Source organism: Nematolebias whitei, chromosome 21 (assembly GCF_014905685.2).
Source record: "Nematolebias whitei isolate Nwh7 chromosome 21, NemWhi1, whole genome shotgun sequence".
Classification (NCBI taxonomy): domain Eukaryota; kingdom Metazoa; phylum Chordata; class Actinopteri; order Cyprinodontiformes; family Rivulidae; genus Nematolebias; species Nematolebias whitei.
In genome coordinates, this window is record NC_056518.1 from 13,368,905 (window position 1) to 13,389,397 (window position 20,493).

The window sequence follows — 20,493 nt, forward strand, 5'->3', positions numbered from 1 at the left end:
TTCTCTTTTTTTGTTCTAATTTCCTTTTGAAATCAAAAGGTCAAACGCTCCTGAAAATAAAGGAAACAATGTTGGAGCATAAAAAACGATTAAGTTGTGTAAATAATGTTTTATGGAAACTTTTAAGAGGCGATAAAGAATGCAGGATTGACAACTGATGTTTCAACAAGTCTGCCGTACGTTTCCAACACCCATCTTTATTAGGTAAATAAACAGCAGAAATCTATGACCATGCATCAAACAGACCAACGAGGTAACAGTGAGACAGCAGGCGTGTGGGTCCTGAATCAGGGCTGGAGGTAGAACAGAACCACTTCAGCCTCGTCTTCAGGGTCAAAACCTTCAATAAATAGAACACAAACTAAAACTAAGCAATATCATAATTATACGTAGCATCCGTTTTTGTTAATTGTGTCCACAACAAACATTACCGCATTAAATGTGATTCTGAAACGTTCTCACCATCTCGTTGCCATTCCGTCATACCAATTAGGAAGGCTTGTTGTGGTTAGTCTGTATAAAATTTCTGGAACAGCTTTAAGTTTGGTCTTAAATGAACAAGAGTTGGAGAAAAAAAATCTTATTTGTCACAACGTAGGACAGAGCTGGGTCCCGTCAACATTCCTTGCATCTTCAAAGCCACACAGGCAGAAAGAAAAGTTTGGGAGCGCAGATGTTGAAACTTTGTCATTTGGCAACTTTCAAGCGTAGCAGATGGTTGCGTGACTGTTTGGCAGCAAGACATCCTCTCTGCAGCTCTTCGTATTCATAGGCCACAGTCACATATTTCCTCGGAATACCTTTTATTTTCTCACTAGTAGGACAGCATGCCTTTGCTACTTTATATTCTATTATACGTACACAGTTGATCTATTTTCACAGTGTTATCTCTGAAAAACTGATGCTGGTTTAATGCAACACAGTGACTGTACATCCGAGCCTTTAGTTTCACACTCTGTTGTTTTTAACCACCTTTTTTTTTGTTCATATTGTGCAGAACCTTCAGTTTGCTGGAGAAAAATAGAGAAACCTGCACCCCTTTTTTTTTTTTTTTTAAATCTAACGGTGTTGAAAAATTCCACGATGATATTTGGTTGCATTTTTTTAGAATTGCTACGAGACCTTTGACGAGAGCGAATCTACAAAAAAAAAAAAAGCAAAAATAATCAGATTCTCCAGGAAGCTTGCCTTCTCTCGACAGGAAGAACAAACGCAGTAAAACTAGTGTTTACATATTGGAGTAATACGTAAATGTACAGTATGTACACAGTTGTTAGATGCTGTAAAGGAGATTGTTCTGTCTGAACAGGATTAAGGCAACTTCACAGGTGTCCTGGTTTAACTACTTACTGTGCAGTACAAGTCAAATCATATCTAATTTTGATACAAAAATGTGAAAAACTCCAGCTGTATAAAATCAAAAGTCTTGCAGCCAACATTTTTGTTTAATTTCTAATGAATGGGTAGCTCTTTTCTGTTGTACATTTGCTCTAAATGTAATTTTGTCCTATTTTGTGTATCGTATGTGAAATTTAATGAACAAATTCAGGCAAATAGCTTGAGTAAGGAAGCTAACTTGCTAAAAAAACAAACTAATATCATATAAAGTATATATTGACTGTATATTTTACCTGTTTGCACATTTGAAAACAATGTTCCTATACATTTAATGTCCCTACACCAAATAGTTTATTTGTAAGTGTGTTTTCCTACCCTTGTTTGTGCATTATAAAACATGCGTTTTGTTTAAGAGAAAATAAAAAGTATATAGGTCGTTTAAACATCTTGCAGTCAGCACGGTTCACAACACATAATGAAAAACCCTTTTCCAACACGAGTAAATAATTCACCCCATTACACGCGCTTCTGCTCGTTATCAATCCTGCTGCCCATAAAACCACAATTGATAGTCTTTTACTGAGTGTGCTAACGGCACCGAAAGAGAGCAAAGACCAATGCATCCTCATTCCACTGAGTCCGAGCCTTCATCCTGGTGACGCTAATTATTCTTGTTTCTAGAAAATACACAAGTAATAAATAAAACATATTGAATAGCTGGTATTAGGTTGCTACACTGTATTAAGATGTACAATAGAAAATGTGCTGCAGACTGCATGAAACGTGCCGTGGCTAAGATACGGAAAATACCAACAGTATAACGACCCATCACAAGTGTGTGTTTACTGCAGGGAAACACACAGTGCAGTACAGAAACGTAGGAACCGTCATCATCATCATGCAAAAAGTGTTTAAGATGTCTTCAGCCAGTCAGTTTAAGAGTGTCCCGTAGAGCTGTGCCTTGGTCAAACTGTCCTTCCTTGTTAATCCTGTACTGCCAAATTTTTGGTACCTTGGAGAAGTCTTCTTTGGCAGCGCAGGACCAACACTGATGGCAGAGCTGGAGCTCGGGCGAGGCCGAACGCTTGGCCGGGGGCTGCTGGGGTAGTGCTGAAGACTCGAAGCTTCTAGTGAGCTTTGGTGTAAGGACTCGCCCGAGCTGTCCACGCTCAGGTTCACGTAACCCTTCTTGGCACTGTTAGCCGCTGTCGCCCCACCGCTGCTTTCTTTGTCTTTAGAGCTCCCTGAGAGGAACAGGCTGCTTTCAGAGTCTTGACTGTCGTTCTTGCCTCGGTACAGCACAGTCGTTTTCTCCTGCTTATGGTGCTCTTTAGGTTTGGGACTGCGGCTGGGTGAAGCAGAGCCCAGACCAAAACACTGGTCAAACACGTGGCTGTGGAAGACATCGTCTCCTTCTTGGAAGCTGCTGTAGAGAGACTCCTTGACTTTGCTGGAGGAACCCATGGCGAAGTGCTGTTCAGAAAAACTGTATGGAGAAATTCGCCCTGCAGCATTGCGATAAGAAGATGAGAAGGTGTTCATGTCTTCCACGCTTAGCTGTTTCCAGCGAATACTTAAGTCATCTTCAGGGACCTGTACATCATTTCGACTTTCCAGAGCTCCTCCTTGAGCCTGCTCTAGTAACCCTGTGGCGCTCTTACTGTGAGAGGATGCCAGGCGAGGGCTGCTGGAGTGGTATGGTTCACTGAGACATGAAGCTGTCCTTGTGTACAAGGGCAGGTTGCCCTTCTGTGGGCTCCTGGAAGTCACCATTTGTTGAATGCTGTGTGACTTGGAGAAGCTGGAACTGTCTTTTTCATAAGAGGACATGCTTTTCCTCTCATAGTCCCCACTGTCACCGTCTCTCCAGTCCATATAGAGTCCCTGGTGTGAAGAAGATAAGGTGCTGCTGGCATTGCGCCCATACCCACCACTAACTGCCCCCTTCTCATCTGATGCAAGGCTGAAGCTAGAGTAGGAACTGGAGGCAGGGAGACTACCCGTCCCAAACTCATCAGAGTGGTGAAAAGAAGCCGGGGGCTCATGGTGCGAGAAACTTCCAGACTGAAACGGATCTTCATCTTGGTTACTCTCGATAGAGTTTTGGGCGTGCAGCTGAACCAAGGCAGTGCCATGGAGGTCGACGCTCTGCCTACGCTCTGTGTCCTGCCACCGTTCGGGGCAATACAGGGCCGTGTCACTGCAGTAAAGGTCCGATGTTTTATACGCAATGCGGCGGTTCAGATGATCAGTGCTTCCTGTTCCTATTAGAAAGTCTCCATCCTGGTGAGGGCTAGGTGAACATCTTTTAGGGGAGCTGCTACCGGGTTCAGGCTTTTCCAGGATCTTGGCAATGATAGTTGTGGGCACTTCCTCAGGGTAGTTAGGGTGACCCATTGATGCAGTGGCTCCTCTACCCCAGTTGTGTTTCTCCATGTAGGAACTGATGCGTTCTTGAAATTCTAGTGGCAACTGAGAAACAAAAGACAAACACACAAAGTTGTAAAAGATGTTTGAAGTAAAGGAAACATTAAAACAAAGATTTTCACGCGTTTTGATAACATTGTCACAGCTGCTTGTTGCTCTTTAATCAAACGTTCTTGGTTATTTTTATCCTGATATGCTTTTTGTATAGGGAGATTATAGATTTTATAGGGATTTTTACAACAAAAAAATACAGTCTTATTGAGTAACGACCAGTTTATGAATCTCAAGGGAAATGCACCGAACTGAAAATAATTAAAATTCATTAGTTTTTTTCTGTTTTGTTCCCACTAAATTTCAACACACCTCTCAATTCCCTTGCTCGGTAATTAGTCTATTTTTCATTTATAAAATGTTTTGTGTCCCTCGCTGTTCCATTTGTCTCTGTCTCAATCCTTTTAAATCCTCAGTCTGTCTTTGAAAAAAAAATATATGCATATATATATATATATATATATATATATATATATATATATATATTAGATTTGTTCATGTCTAAGAAAACTGTTCCTGACAATTACAGACCTTGTGCCTTTTATAGTTGATTGGGGTCAGTAGAAACTGTTCCTGCTCCACTAAGCTCTTTCTTCTTTCTTTATCCTTTCATCTTTTCTGTCTTGCGCTGCTGCTTTCTGAACCAAAGAGCCCTCATTCTCTCTAAACCCACCCGTCTGTCTCTCTGTGCATTTTTATTTTTAGTGTTTCTTGCTACTATCAAACAGAAACATATCGGTTCCACGAGGACCAGCTCAGATTCAAAGTAAACCAGAGACCTGGGTCCCCAGCTGATATATATATATATAAATGTATGTATGCATGTATGTATGTATGTATATATATGTATGTATGTATGTATGTACTTTGTATATATGTATATAAACTTGCCTTTGTTAAGAAAGAGCAGTTTGCCTTGGCATGAAATAAACTGCATGTTTTAAGTCGCAGCTATTTTTAGCTGCTGTTGACTCTCCCAGAGGAAACGGAGATGGAAAGTAGATGAGACTGTGAGGGAGGGGATCGTAAGATAATATACAGTTTGCTGCGAGTGAGCTTGCTCAGCATTAGCTGTTATCTAAATCAAATCTTAATTAACAGTTGCAAAGATATTCAGTTTAACTTAATGTGACTTAACCCACATCTGGAAGTTTTCCTTTTAGAAAAGTGATGCTGTTGCAGGAAATGGGCAATTTTAAGACCGCTTGAAATGTTTTATTACATTAAACAACGAAAACCATGTTTTATGAATTTTCATTGAAATGATCAGAACCTGCATTTTGATTGGCAATAAATCAACTTCTACTCACTTTTAGCCCAGCCTTTGTTTTTGGTAATTTATGTCAATTTGACATTTCATGTGTCATATCTAAAGACAATATGATATTCCTACTCTTAAACTCACAGAATATTTGGAAGCAGTGGTACTTCGGGTTCGTTTAGTAAACTAAAAACAACTGAACCATGAATTATTGGTTCCTGGTCAAACACCATATAATATGGACCAATGCAGACATGTTCCTGTTTTTAGTTTCCTACATTCGCCTTAGAATCTAGCTGTTTTTTGTTACTTTTCTTTTCTTTTTTTAGCCATCTTATTTGTTAAAAAAAAAAAAAAGTATGACTTTTTATAACTGTCTATTGTTGTCACTGTTGTCATCATTCTTTGTTGAAATCAGGTCTCTCTTGTAAATGAGTCCTCGAGGCTCAATGGGATTTACCTGTCTAAATAAAGGTTGAATGAAAAATAATAAGTGCATGATACAATTTTTATTTGCATTGAGCTCCAGGGCATTTATGAAAATAACCTTAGCAGAAATGAGTGAAAAAACAACTTTGCTAATTGACTAACTTCCCCACCACCAATTGATGGGACACTTTTGTAAAAAACCAGTCCATGATGCAAGTAGGTCCCTCAGGTCTCTCTTGTAAATGAGTCCCCGAGACTCAGTGGGATTAACCTGTATAGGTAAAGGTTGATTGAATGGAAAATAAAAAGCAAGTGTGCCGCTGCTTTTAAACACACACACACAGAAACATGGTGGTGGTGGCGTCATTCTGTGGAGGTGAGGTGTGTTCATCAATAAACACCTCCTGAAAATCACATTTAAATCACTGGTTGTTAAAATGAAAAACTGACACTAAACTGGAAAACTGCTGAATCGGCATGTTTGGTTAGAGCAGTGGTTCTTCAATGCAAGCGCTGGGGGGGTTTGACTCCACCTGCAGTCACATGCTGAAGTGTCTCTGGGCAAGAAACTGAACCCCTCATTGCCTCTGATGTGTGTCCCATCAGTGTATGAATGTGATAAATCACTGATTAGTCTTTGTACAGATCTAGTAGAGTGCTGTATGAACAGGTAAATGAGGCACAGATTGTGTTGTAAAGAGCTTTGAGTATCTTGATAAGATAGAAAGGCACTATATATAAGTAGTCCATTTATCAAAACATGGTAAATGACCTCAACAGTCAATAAATGATTGTAAACAAACTCAGATAAAATAAAAATTACATATCTGTCTAACGCAGTCTTTATAAAATGCTCATTTCAGAAATATTGTCAAATGCAACAGCTATTGTATATAGTCAAATGTTTGCAGCGCCCCTGTCAGTTATCAGTCTTGTTGCTTTCTCCTTTATTTCTTGTGCATCGGTCTAAATAGTCTAATTATGTCTTCATTCTGCGCAGCCCGGCTGTAGAGAGACGGCACTTCAGCCAGCAGACCTCCATCAGTCTTATCGGAGAGGCTGTGGCCTTGTCTTATTGTGAAAGCCACTCATCAAGGCTTCTAATGGAACAGCAACGCTCCTTTTATTTACACAAGAATAACGTCTCAACAGCTTTACGTGCAGTTAGACACTTAAATTTAATTGGAAACATTATATGCATATACCGGTATATCATTTTAATTAAAACCTTTGCAGTTGTGGGTGCAGTTCTGAGCTCACCTCGGACAACTTGTGTGCTCGGTGGTGAGACTTGGAGCGCTGCAGCAGCTGGGCAGCCAGGTTGCAGTCTTTACGGTACAGATCCTGTGGAAGGCACAAAAACTATATTCAATCACCAAAACAAAAGGTTTTCAGCTTCATGGTTTGTGTACTACACAGTCTTGAATTTCAGCATCCCTTTGTGAAACATGTAGCAATTTTAGGCCCCTAATTGGGATTTATTTGGTCATATTCCAGTGTGCAACAATAAAACAAGCAAATATGTTAATGTTCGTAAAACATTTAAAAGAAACAAGAAATTGTGCTAACAATGGCTTTAATGATGATAAATGTATCGTATTTTCCGCCGCACATAAGTCGCATCAGTCCAAATACGTCTAACAAAGTGGAAAATTCCATAAATACGTCGTATTTATTACATTTCGCTGCTGACGCGTCGCGTTTGTTACGCGTCACCGCTGACAACCCAGAAATGTGGGCCGATGTTGTGCCAAAAATTAATTGGCTGCCAAATGGTGGGCTCGGGAGCGTGCACGGGAGGATTTTAACAATAATTTAAGAAGATTAACACTTAAAAACAATTATTTGTTTACTCAACATTATAGTAAAGGTGTGTCTCACTCTAACTTTTCCTTAATAAATGCACTTTGACGGTCAAATCAGCTGCGTTTCAAAAGCCGATACACGGAAACATGAACTTGCAGAGGGTGACTCTCTGTGCATTTCTTCGAAATTTAACAAGATAATCGCCTACAAACATTTATTTGTTTGCTCGTTATTAAAGTAAAGGTGTGTCTCAGTTGAACTTTTACTTAATAAATGCACTTCAATGGTCAAATCATCTGCATTTCACCGGGGCGGTTCAGTGAAATGAAGTTGATTTGAAGGTTGCTCCGGGCCAGCTGGATGAAGGTGGGAGGCTAAGGCAAGCCGATTGTGTCATTAATAGCCACTTTTACCTATTACATGATACAACGTCATGCCATACTACTCGACAGCCATCTTTTGGCTGAAAATGGTGGTGTTCAATATTTTCAGTCAGAATGAATGCAAATGGTCATATCTCAGCCAAAAATTGGTTTATAAATATGGTGCAAAATCCATAAATGTGTCACTTCGGCGTATAAGTCGCAGGGCATGGAAATTATGCAAAAATCTGTGACTTATAGGGCGAAAAATATAGTAAATTCAAACGTGCTTTCAGTGTATTTTTCTTGTGGCTTACTATAACTTGAAGTAATGGTGCAAATAATTGTTTTATCACCTATTTATTTCACCAGTTTCTCAATAGAGGGTCACAGAAATGTCAAAATATTAATATTTTGTATATATCTGCAGCTTCCAGCCAAGAGAGCAATTTTCAGTGCTCACTTTCTTTTTCTGTGTTTGATTTAAATGACTTTTGAAATAAATATTTCACTTAAACTTTAAGGCTTCTTAGTCCGCCATGCTCTTTTCTTTGTTTCTGGCTAATTCTCTTTCTCTTTTGTTAAATCTGTCCACTTCTAAAGGTCAGTTCTTGCAGCTTTGTACACCCCCCCCCCCCCCCCGCACGCACCTTTGTACCTCCGCAGCTTTAACAATACTCACCCAAATAGCCGAGCCTTTGTTGCGACAGTTTCATCTCCAGAAGCATTAACAGGGACTGCTTTTTGAACCGCTTCATTTTATTAAAAAAGGAGCTTCAAGAATACACAGCAAGCTGTTGTTTTATTATTTTGTTTAATTTGTTGTTATTTATCTAAAATTTTTACATTCTTCATGCATGAACTAGTGTTTCAGGGGTCTCAAGTGTATTATTATTATTAATATTATTATTATGCGTTTCTGCTTAACTTTTAGTTGCATACAAGTAAAAGTAATTTGTGTAAAAGCATTACACAGTGTAAACTGATGAATTTAAGGTCTGGATTTGAGTTTTTTTTATTAATATTATTATTATTGGTTCAGCTACAGTATACTCTGTCAGTTTTTGTTCATTTCATCCCTGAATGTTAAAAGACAAAAAAAATAATGGCAGCTACAAAAACTGCTTGGACCTCTGCAGTCTGATAAACATCAATGAACAAGGACGTGTGTTTGTCACTTTGCTCCCTTTGCATAGAAGTAATACAAAGCATCGATCATCTTTTGATTTAATGTTTTAGAAATGTTTGGGGTCTTTTTGCATCTATATCTATAATTTGATGTCTTTTTGTTGTTGTTTTTTTTTCAATTCCCCACCACTGAACGTCAAAGGAGGATAATGGTGTTTGTGTGTGTCTGTCTGTTAGCAAAATATCTCATGAACCACCTAATGGATTTTAATCAAACTTGCAAGAAGAAGTATTTATTGGATGAATATCTATTAAATTTTAACTTTTGGAGCCAACCCAGTTCCAGATGGTTGACACAGCTAACTGAATTTATAAAACACACAAAAAAAATTGGTATAATTCAGTTAATTTTACAAATATTATTCTAAAATTTGGTGTAGATGTAGCTGAGAGGCATTCACAACACAAGAGCAAGTCATAATGTTATTTTGTTAATTTTAGGGTTTGACAAAACATCTACAAAGTCTTGTCATCTCTCAACGTAAGATAATATTAATCTAAAACTGGCATATGTGATGTGATGCATCCCTTTAAGGGTTTCTACACCTTGAGTTTTTAATAATCTATGAAATGTATCCCTTAAGAATAGCACAAACTGATAATTTCCTTTAATCTAGACACATTTGCATCCCTTTTTTCTGCAGGATGTTTTAAGCTGGCTCTCTGGAGAACATTTCAGCCTACTTGCTGGATGATGGGAGAACTGGCAAAATGTACCTCAAAAGTATCACTAAGGGCCATGGAGGAGAGATAGACGTTCTAACTTAACTTGGAGTCCCAACGCAGAAATAAAGCCAGAAAAGTCACTTCAAAGGAAGCGAGGCACTAGACTGCCATGTGCCCTTGAGCTCCGACTCTCGCAGCCCTGCGGTCCAAGTTCTCTCCTCCCTGAAGAAGCAGCTCATTGATTTCTGTATAATCACTATAAAACACCCAGTGGCTTAGAGATAATTCTTCTATCTGCTGTGGCACCTTGAAGCACAAATATCCAGGATGTTTTCAGAAATAGAGCGAGCGTGACTTTGAGCGGGGAGGGGGTCAATAGAGAAGGCTGCCAATGTGACGGGAGGAAGTTGTGGAAATAAATAAGTGTCGCTAGGATTTGAATTAAAAATGCCACTGACATTTTCATGTTGCATGTTTGTATTTAATTTTTCAGTGTTAAAACGTATTCAGAATACATTTTTAACCTAAAAAAAAAAAGTGTCATTATTTCTATATGTTTGAAATTTAATTTGTTATTTTCACTTCGAGCTAAAAATTCACGCTCTTATGATCACATTTTCAACAGCTGTTTTTCAGTTGAACTTTTCACTGTTTAAAAATTTGGCACATAAAAAACTTCAACCTTTCTAAATTCAAACGCAATACTTTCAATGTCCTGAGATTCAACTGGCTCAATTTCACTGTCTGAAATTCAGCTTCTAAAAATTCAGTGTTAAAAAGGCAGGGTTACTTCAGGTCACAGACATTAGCAAAGGATGTCAGAATCCAACACCCACATCCGCTTGCTTAGTCATGTGACGTTACGCTTGTTGCGCTGATTTTGAAGGAAAACAGCATCTCCGGGGCGATAATGGAAGCTAATGCTAACTCAACATTGAGTTTAATGCTTTCATTTTTCTGTTGTATGTTTTTTTTTGTGCATTAAGTTCGATACTACATAAATCATACCTACAGAAAAATGAAAGCATTAAACTCACCGATGAGTTAGCGTTAGCTTGCATGACCGCCCCAGAGATGCTGTTTTCCTTCAAAATACCATACCATACCATACCATACCATACCATACCATACCATACCATACCATACCAATTTATTTATATAGCACTTTAAACAGTGACAAAGCACACCAAAGTGCTGTACAGGGACAAACAGAACAAGCACATAGCAACAGATTACATAACAGGACACTAAAAAGTAGAAACCAACAAAAACAACAACAATAACAACAACAACAACCTCAACATGACCAACACAGTGTGATGCACACAGACTCAGCACAGGTCACACAGTGCAGAAAGCCAGGGAATAAAAGTGCGTTTTTAAGCGAGATTTAAAAACTGTGAGGGAGGGGGCCTGTCTAACCAGCAGAGGTAACTCATTCCAAAGTCTTGGTCCTGCTACAGAGAAGGCCCTGTCACCTCTGCGCTTGAGATGGGTTCCTGGGACTGTTAGGAGCAACTGGTCTGCTGATCTGAGAGAACGTGGTGGGACATACGGCTGGAGCAGATCAGTAAGATAGGAGGGGGCAGAGCTGTTTAGTGATTTATAGACATACAAGAGTATTTTGAATTTGATTCGAAGGTGAACTGGAAGCCAGTGTAGGGAGGCCAAAACAGGAGTAATGTGCTCTCTTTTGCTTGTGCTGGTCAAAAACCGGGCTGCTGCATTTTGGACCAGTTGGAGTCTAGCTATGGAGGTCTGACTGATACCAAAAAGGAGTGAGTTGCAATAGTCGAGCCTGGATGTGATGAATGCATGAATCACTGTCTCCAGGTTATTTATGGACAATATGGGCTTCAGCAAAATCAGCGCAACAAGCGTAACGTCACATGACTAAGCAAGCGGATGTGGGTGTTGGATTCTGACATCCTTTGCTAATGTCTGTGACCTGAAGTAAACCTGCCTTTTTAACACTGAATTTTTAGACGCTGAATTTCAGACAGTGAGCTTGAGCCAGTTGAATCTCAGGACATTGAAAGTATTGCGTTTGAATTTAGAAAGGTTGAAGTTTTTTATGTGCCAAATTTTTTTTTAACACTGAAAAGTTCAACTGAAAAACAGCTGTTGAAAATGTGATCATAATCGTGTGATTTTTTAGCTCGATGTGAAAATAACAAATTAAATTTCAAACATATAGAAATAATGACACTTTTTTTTTTTTAGGTTAAAAATGTATTCTGAATATATTTTAAGACTGAAAAATTAAATACAAACATGCAACATGAAAATTTCAGTGGCATTTTTAATTCAAATCCTAGTGAAACATATTTACTTCCATAGCAAGTGTTGATAAGCAGCTTTTGGAAGAGTTGCCATTTTTGCCTCCAAATTCAACAACTGTTTCAACAGGACACGATTGCTGACCAAGCAAAGATGGCGAACACTTGATCTCCCACCCTGAATGCTGTAGGCTACTTTGTAATTTTCAGCCCAGCAAGAAAACTCATTTAGGCAGGTCAGTAAGTGAAATCTTGCTTTGTGTTCCAGCACACGAGGATGATGTTGAAGCTCTTAGAACATGATGAACTCACGTTGTCCTCTCTCAGTTTATTAATGGTGATCTTGGCCTCCATTAGGTGGTTGTTGAGAAGAATGATTTCCCGGCTGAGGGCTCTCTTTTCCTCTTCGTGGTGCTGGGACTGCAGTAAAAACAGACCAAAAAAGAATGGACAAGGTACAGTTAAAGAGAAATTGGAAACAACAAAATAAATCAGGGCGAGTCAGAGAGAGCAAATGGAAAAATTGGATAGCAAAGGGTTAAAGGAAATAGTGGCGATTATAAGAACGATGAAAGTTGGAGGCGCCAAAAAGGAAACAAGATGATAAGAGTGGGCCTGAAAAATGAAAGGAAGAAAACCTTAAGCCAGTATGAGTTTGAAACTGGCGCTGGCAGCAGGTCTTAATTAAAAGAAGATTACACTTGCCAGAGCTCATATCATATCAATTACTCTGGGAGTAGGAGCAAAAGACAGGGAGGGAGGCGGAAGCAGAGATAAAAATAAAGAGGAGAGAGTGAGAAAGGCAAGGGAAACACATTCCTTTTTCAGCGATCACTGTTAAATAGATGGAAAATGACTCTGTTGGAGTGACATTTGAGCCTCACTAACAGCGGAGTGTAATGATCATGATGTCTGCTCGTTAACTTATCTGTCATCTTCTTTTACACACATTCATCTCAGGAACTACGGGCTTTGTCACAGCTATTCATAGAGAAAATTATTGTGTTGGCCTATCGTGTTTTCATTCTTTCAAGCCCGTTAAAAACCTGCCATAACATTTTCTGCACATCCACGTTCTGAGAAGATAAACCCACATGTTGAATGATTTATTGAGTTCTTGTGACGTGGCTGGGGGGGGTTCAGGGGAAATTGATTGTGCAGCTAAGGTGTTTTGTTGACTAGAAAAAAGCTAACCTTGTCTATGTGGATTCTGTGGGGAGTGGTGCATGAGTATGGGGGTGTCGGGGGTTAGGGTTGTATGTGTTACCAAAGCAAGAGCGATGCCAGCGTTCTCGGTAGGCCTGTCACGATAACAGATTTTGCTTGGCTATTAATTGTCTCAAAATTATTGTGATAAACGATAATATTGTTTGAACTTTGACAATAATTAGTAATTGTTGTCAAATCTAAGAAGAACTATTGGTTATTTTTTGTATGTAGTACTTTTTTTGACCGCCGGATGGCAGTATAAGACCGTTTGAACCGAAGGATGGATAGTGAGGGAGCGAGCAGCGTGTCTCTTTAAAAAAAAAATGGGAGGGAGACCCCTTGATGTGACATGGGCTGTCTCTTTTTGATTCTCAAAATGGCGGATGCTCGGTGTGGTTTGAGCTCTTTAGCATAGCCTTTGTCACTCAAAGTTTTTAATAAAAAAAATCAGTAAACAAGTTCTCAGCTTCTTTTTGCAGAGAAAAACAACTTTTTACACAAAGGCACGAGTTTCAACCGTGAATTTTTTGAGCTTCGACAAGACGGAGGTTTTTTCCTGAGGTTGACCTTTTAGCTTAGCTCATAGCTTAGCTTGTAGCTTAGCTGCTTTTAATGATCTAAAAACGTGATTTTGGACAGTTAAAATAGATTTTAAAGAGAAAAGAGAAAGGGAGGTGTCAGTGAAGAACACCGGAGTTGAGTTTGTTGTCATCCAGTGTCTTCAGTAGAAAGACAGAAATGAAGAAACAATAAAGCCGATAAATGAAAATGAGGTTGATCATTTTTATTTATCATGCCATTAATTGATCAACTGTTTATTGCGACAGGCCTAATTCTCGACACAAAGCCAGGATCATGTCTTACTTCTAACATACAAAGCTCTTAGCTCAGCTAAGCTAACAACTTAGCTCTATCTTACATTACAGATCTTATTGTCCCATATTTTCCTAACAGAGCACTTTGCTCTCAGACTGCAGGTTTACTTGTGGCTCCTAGAGGTTCCAAAAGCAGAACGGGTGGAAGATCTTTCAGTTATCGGGCTCCTCTCTTGTGGAACCAACTTCCAGTTTCTGTCCGTGAGGCTGACACCATGAGGATGGTGCCCTCTTGTGTTTCTGTCTTGTTCTCCCTCATGTGATCTGTTTTCCATCTTCATATTTTTTTCCCTCATGTAACTAGCCTCTGCTGTCCACCTGTTGTCTCTCCCAGGTGTTGGTCCTTGTCAGTAATTAGTGTGTGTGTATATAAGTTTACGTCTACTGTTCCTCGTCAGCTGGTCATTGTCTGGTGTTCCTTGCAAATGTCAAATTTCATTCCTACATGTTCTCCTACGTGTTCTCCTGTGTTCTTTCTGTGAGTAAGTTTTGCTGCCATGTCAGTGTGTTTATTTATTTTTAATAAATTTATATTTATTTTACTCCTCTGAGTTTCTCTGTGGTCCACCTGCACCATTGGGTTCTACTCAAAAACCACACCACTCTGACAGACACCTTGTCCACTTTTAAGATTAGGCTTTAGTCTTTCCTTTTTGATAAATCCTATAGTTAGGGTTGGCTTGGTGTCCTGACCTACCCCTTATCCTAAGCTGCTATAGGCTTAGACTATTGGAGGACACATTGACCTCATTTCATCAAATGAATAGTTACAAATGGATACAAATGAATAGTCTGTAATTGTAATTATTTCTATTTAATTATGTGTTTTTTTTTTTTGTTTGTTTGTTTGTTTGTTTGTTTTGGTCTTTCCTCCTAGAGAGGGACCTGCTCGTCTCCATTCTGGACCTGCCATTCTTTGTTTGTTTTTCCTTCCTGTCCTCTCAAACCCAGGGGTCTGATTTGAAAACTACATGGTTGCATTTTTTGTCCTTTGTATGTGTTGTTGGGGTCTTTAAAGTCATGAGTCAGCTGGAGTGATTAATTGAATGCAAAGCAGCCAGTGTGTGAGTCAGCTCCTCTAATGTGAGGTCATTGTGCTTAACTGGGAAAAGATGGACTCTTTCCTTAGAGTTAGCGGCGAGATTTTGACTCGAGCAGAGGGAATTATCTCAATGTCTTGTTATTTAGTCATAGCAGGACAGGGGTGGTAAAGAAGGAGCTTCAGCTGAAAAGCAAAGCAATTGTCCATTTATTGGTTTAGTCACGGGCAGCAAGGTGGCACAACTGGTAGAGCTGCTGCCTCTCAGCAAGCAGGTCCCTGGTTCAAACCCCGGTCCAGGGGCCTTTCTGGGTGGAGTTTGCATGTTCTCTCCGTGCATGTGTGGGTTTTCTCCGGGTACTCCGGTTTCCTCCCACAGACCAAAAACATGCATGTTAGGCTGATTGGTAACACTAAATTGTCCCTAGGTGTGAGTGAGAGAGTGAATGGTTGTTTGTCTCGTTTGTCTCTGTGGCCCTGTGATGGACTTGCGACCCGTCCAGGGTGTACTCCGCCCCTCGCAAAGTAATTGCTGGACATGGGCACCGGCGACCCCCGTGACCCAAAATGGAACAAGCAGGTAAAGATAATGGATGGATGGTTTAGTCACGGTTTGTATTGATTCATGTTTCTCAGTTTTTTTTCCTGTGCTGTTTATTTTCTGTATTTTTTATTGTTTTCAGTTTGTTTCCTCTACCTCTGTTTCCTGATGTTCTTAGTACTTTTCCACAGTCAGTTCTGCCCCTCCCCCTCACACCTGTTCCTCGTTGTCATTTTGCCCAAGTGTCTCCACTCTACTCATCAGCCCCAGTCCTTTATTTATTTCTGTCTTCATTTATCTCCAGTTTAACATTGTGGTTTCAGGGCAATACGAGAATCTGACCTGTAGGGGTGCTTAGCTCCCAGTGCTGACAATGGCTCATGTAATAATGCAGTGGTCGTTGGCGTCAGAAGTATTTGTAAAGTGTAACACACTGGCGGGAGGGGAGGAGGGGTGTCTGAGGGTCCTCCCCCAGAAAATTTTAAATAAAGTACAGTAGATGTAATTTGTTGCATTCTGGTGTATTTTAACAGGTTTTTAAACATCAACGTTTACTATAAGTAAACACTTGATTCAATAACTATTTTAGAGCTCGGCACAACAAGACGTAGCAACTAGCTCAACTAGCTCAACTAGCGCAACTAGCTCAACTAGCTCAACTAGCTCAACTAGCTCAACTAGCGCAACTAGTTCAACTAGCTCAACTAGCGCAACTAGTTCAACTAGCGGTGCACAATACAAACGTGCAAAGCGTTTGAAATGAAAAACCCTGACAATGTTGTTGGACAAAAAGGGGTGCAGCTCTGCAGATAAGGGACACTTCACTTCAGGACAAACTGAGGTCGCTGATTGGTCAGTTGCTGACGAGCCTATACTGGATTAATTGACAGGTGGTGTCGAGGATCCGTATCGTGCAAAAAATAAAAAAATTCATAGAATTTACTGGCCCATTTAAGAGTGTCATCATTTATTCCATATTTATTCCAAATTTATTTAATATTTTGGTGAATTTAAGTTTTGAGAGCTAAGCTTCCTTACACAATCCTAATGATAGTTTCTTTATTTTTCAGGGGTTCTATAGTAAAATTTAGGGGTGCTTGAGCACCACCAAAAGAGACTAAAAATTGCCACTGGTGCCACATCTGGTTCCACTCTGTGCCACTTGAGTTTCTTTGTTTTATTTTCTGCCACGACAGCCATTAAAAAAATTATTATTAAAGCTTCATACGTTTTTCTCAAGCCCCTTGAGTGGTCTACATTCAGCACAACTCCTTCTAAAACCTGTCAGTGTTATTGTTTACTGGTTATTTATTTCAGGCTAGTTGTAGGATAAAAAAAAAGAACGTTAGTTTGAAAAGTTTTAATTATTTTTTCAATTTTTTGTTTCTCTGTAGCCCACGCACTCACTCGTTCATTGAGTAGTGAATTTAAAACCTGCCCCAGAGCAACAGCTGACAAATGATACACTCACTTGGCCTCCAAGCCTCCTCTCTTTTAATCTCAGCGGAGGAGATTGTTTTTGAAAAACAGAGATGCATAGCCAATCCAATAGGTGACAATTAATGTCGGTTTAAGTGATAGGCCAGCATTAATATTCAAACTCCCTTCTGTAACAGTCTCATTACTCAGCTGCTGAGACGTGCACCACCCTGCTGCTGTTTGTGACTCTGGGCTTCTCCTAATGTTTGTGCTACTGACCATAAAAACATATTTAAACATATTTAAAGCTTAAATACTCCGACCATGCCTCCTGCTTTACAGTATTTTTAGATTTTGTTAGATTTAAGGAAATTTTATACTTAATTAACATGTAATTGTGCAAGTTCGTTTTTTTGGTGGTGTGTTCTTGTCTAGAAAAGTTGCTTATTTACATGTTTTATATTGGTATTCATTCTGATGTGTGTTAGTGCCCACCTGCTGAAAGTCCAACAGTTGAACTGGTTTTTACTTTGGTTTAGTCGTAACCATCGCGTGAGGGAAATATCGTTTAGCTGCTAATTGTAGCAGTGTGTTCATTACCTAGCTGCTAACTGTGACTTTGTGCTGTGCATGTGCCATTGGCTCTAAAAGGTTCACGAGGGCTGTTTCATAGATGAAACTGTGCTAACAAGGAATTGAGACGGATTAAAACTAAAAGTGTAAGAACCAAACAAGAATAAAACCCACGACTGAATGGGGCTCCCATGGCGATTCTGCTTTGGCTCATCTCTTGAACACTAGACTGAGTTCTTTGCTCTAGTATTCAGATGAAAATATTTATTAGCTCAAGTTTTCTGATGCTCAAACCTTTGTGGAGAGCGGTCATCCTTGGGCAGTTTCAGTCCAGATTGTTGTCAAGTAGTTCCAAATGGTGGAACAAGCTACGGCGTTTAATAAAACAAAGATGCTCCTCATTTAGAAATCTCTCTTTAGAGATAATATTCACTCCAATCCCACTAAACATGCCACTTTTTTTTTAAACTAATTTGCACTCGTGTACCTTTCGCCTCATGTTCAGTCAGTTAATTAGGTTTAAATAAGTACAACATGCCGAGTGTCTGCCAAGGTTTCTGACTTTACTGAAGTTAGAATGTTTTGTTTCCTCACTTCTGAAGTTATCAAAGCTTCTAAAATGTATTTCTGGGCACAAAACTTTGTTAATTAACTAGTTAGAAATGTAATATTGTAGAAAGTTCAGACATGTTAACTCCTACAACTGCAATAGTAACAACATTTAATTAGAGGTCTTCAAAAAAACCGCACTTAATGTTGACTACCTGAAGTTTAAAAATCCTATGAAATCATTTTTATTGACTTTTTTGTTTGTTTTTTTGAGGAGAAACAGTTTCACCCATCATTTAGTTTTAAGAATAAAATGTGACTTCATCACAAAACATGGAATAAAGAGAAAAATTCAATTTTGAGAAGAAACTGGGCTTTGAGGAAATGTCACAATGGCTTTTTATGAAAGCCACATTTGCTGCAAAAAAATTAATGTTCGTGGTTCTGAGAAAGCCCTTCATAAATCTAGAACTGTGTATTATTCATGCTTAATAGAGAAGAATAAGAACAACCCCAGGTTTCTGTTCAGTACTATATCTAGCCTAATGAAAAGACCCATCTCTGTTGAACAAGAGTCCCTACAAATATAAGCAATGATGACGTCATGAGATTCTTCATAAATAAATTTATTTCAGTAAGGGGGTGGGGGGGAATCACACCATCCTTCTTACAACTGCCTCTAATTCTCTATCAAATAAAACAGCTTTAAAAATGTCAATAGAATCTGATTTGTGTTTTGATTGTTTTTGTCCTGTTGAGCTCTCTGAATTGTCAAAATTAATAGCTTCATTGCTAGATCCCATCCCAACCAAACTGTTTAAAGAAGGCTTTCCTGTGATTAATATTCCCATTTCAGATCTGCTTAATCTTGCATTAATGAATGATTATGTACCACAAAGCTTTAAGATAAGGTAAGGTCCCTGCCATTCCTTAAGAAAACTGGTCTTGATTCAGAAGTTCTGGCCAATAAAACCTATATCCAATTTCCCATTATTTTTTTTAAATAGTTACAAATCAGTTATGTAAGCATCTGAACAGAAATAATCTGTTTGAAGAGTTTCAGTCAGGGTTTAGAGCTCATCATAGCACAGAAACAGCCCTATTGAAAGTCACTAATGATATTCTCATGGTCTCAGACAATGGACTTGTGTCATACTGGTCCTGTTAGACCTCAGTGCTGCATTTGATACAGTTGATCACAATATTTTACTACAGAGGCTTGAATATGATGTTGGGATTACAGAAATTAACCTGAAATTGTTTAAATCATATTATCTGATAGATTCCTGTTTGTTTGTGTTGATAATTAATCTTCTTGCAGCAAAGTTAATTATGGAGATCCTCAGGGTTCAGTGCTTGGACCAATACTCTTTATAATATGCTTCCACTGGGTAGAGTTATTAGACAGCACAAGATAAATTTTCATTGTTATGCTGACAATACTCAATTATATTTATATATGAAACACAATGAATCCAGTCAGTTACTTAGATTAGAAGCTTGTCTTAGAGACAAAAACCATGCATGACTCAGAATTCTGCTTTTAAAATCAGAAAAGACCGTTTGGCGTTTTTAGACCTGAGTATCATGGGAGAAGACTTTGCAGCCTCTCATTTCCTTTGGATGCCATGAAATTATTATTTATGTCCATAAAGCTCTTTAAAATTTGATCCAAAATGCTGCTGCCAGAGTTTTAATGAGTTGGTAGGAGAGATCATATTTCTCTAGTTTTAGCTTCTCTCCATTGGCTCCCTGTCAAATTCAGAACAAATTTAAAATCTTACTTCTAAGTAACATTAAAAGTCAGGCTCCATCTTATATTAAGGATGTTATTGTTCAATATTATCCAAACATTGTCTTTCACTCCCTGACTGTGGGTTTACTTATGATTCATATAGTTACTTAAAGCAGAACAGGAGGCAGAGCTTTCAGTTATCAGGCTCCTCTCTTGGGGAATCAACTTCCAGTTTGTGTCCATGAGGCTGACACTTTGTCTGAATTTAAGTCTAGGCTCAATACTTTCCTTTGCAGTAACTCCTATAGTTAGGGTTGGTTTAAGTTTCTTGAGCCATCCTTCCATTATGCTGCTATATTAGGGCTACATTGGTCCCTCGCTACTTCGTGGTTCGTTTATCGTGGACTCGCTCTATCGCGGATTTTCAAGATAAGATTGGACATGACACACGGTTGGCTGATTGATGGATGAGCCACACGATCGGCATTAAAATTTTTATTTAAAATAAAATATTTTTAATTATTTAGCACCTGCTGCACCTTTGTGCAGACCTTACTGCAGGATAAACTTCCTGCTGCAGCTGATCAGCTGTTCTTTGTGCAGAACGCAGAAGTGGGCGTGGCCAAGAGCGCTTGCAGGTGGTAGAGAGCAGCGGAGGCAGGGAGCAGAAATCATGACATTCTGTGCTCTTTTAGAGCTTTTGAGTTTAGAAACGTTTAGAATATTGCAAGAGTGTGGGAAGGGTT

At 39.0% G+C, this 20,493-nt stretch overlaps 1 protein-coding gene across 2 annotated transcripts in view; it reads right to left on the reverse strand.

Annotated features, from left to right (window-relative positions):
- Positions 1-2,268: 2,268 nt before the first annotated feature.
- The window catches only part of LOC119427813 (brain-enriched guanylate kinase-associated protein), a 65,088-nt gene continuing 46,863 nt past the window's right edge, over positions 2,269-20,493 (reverse strand). For both annotated transcript variants that reach the window (XM_037695459.1, XM_037695460.1), the window contains 3 exons: positions 12,120-12,227; positions 6,767-6,850; positions 2,269-3,810 (listed from right to left, as the gene is read on the reverse strand). In XM_037695459.1, the coding sequence (XP_037551387.1) occupies positions 2,269-3,810; positions 6,767-6,850; positions 12,120-12,227 (1,734 nt within the window). The remainder of the gene's footprint in view (positions 3,811-6,766; positions 6,851-12,119; positions 12,228-20,493) is intronic.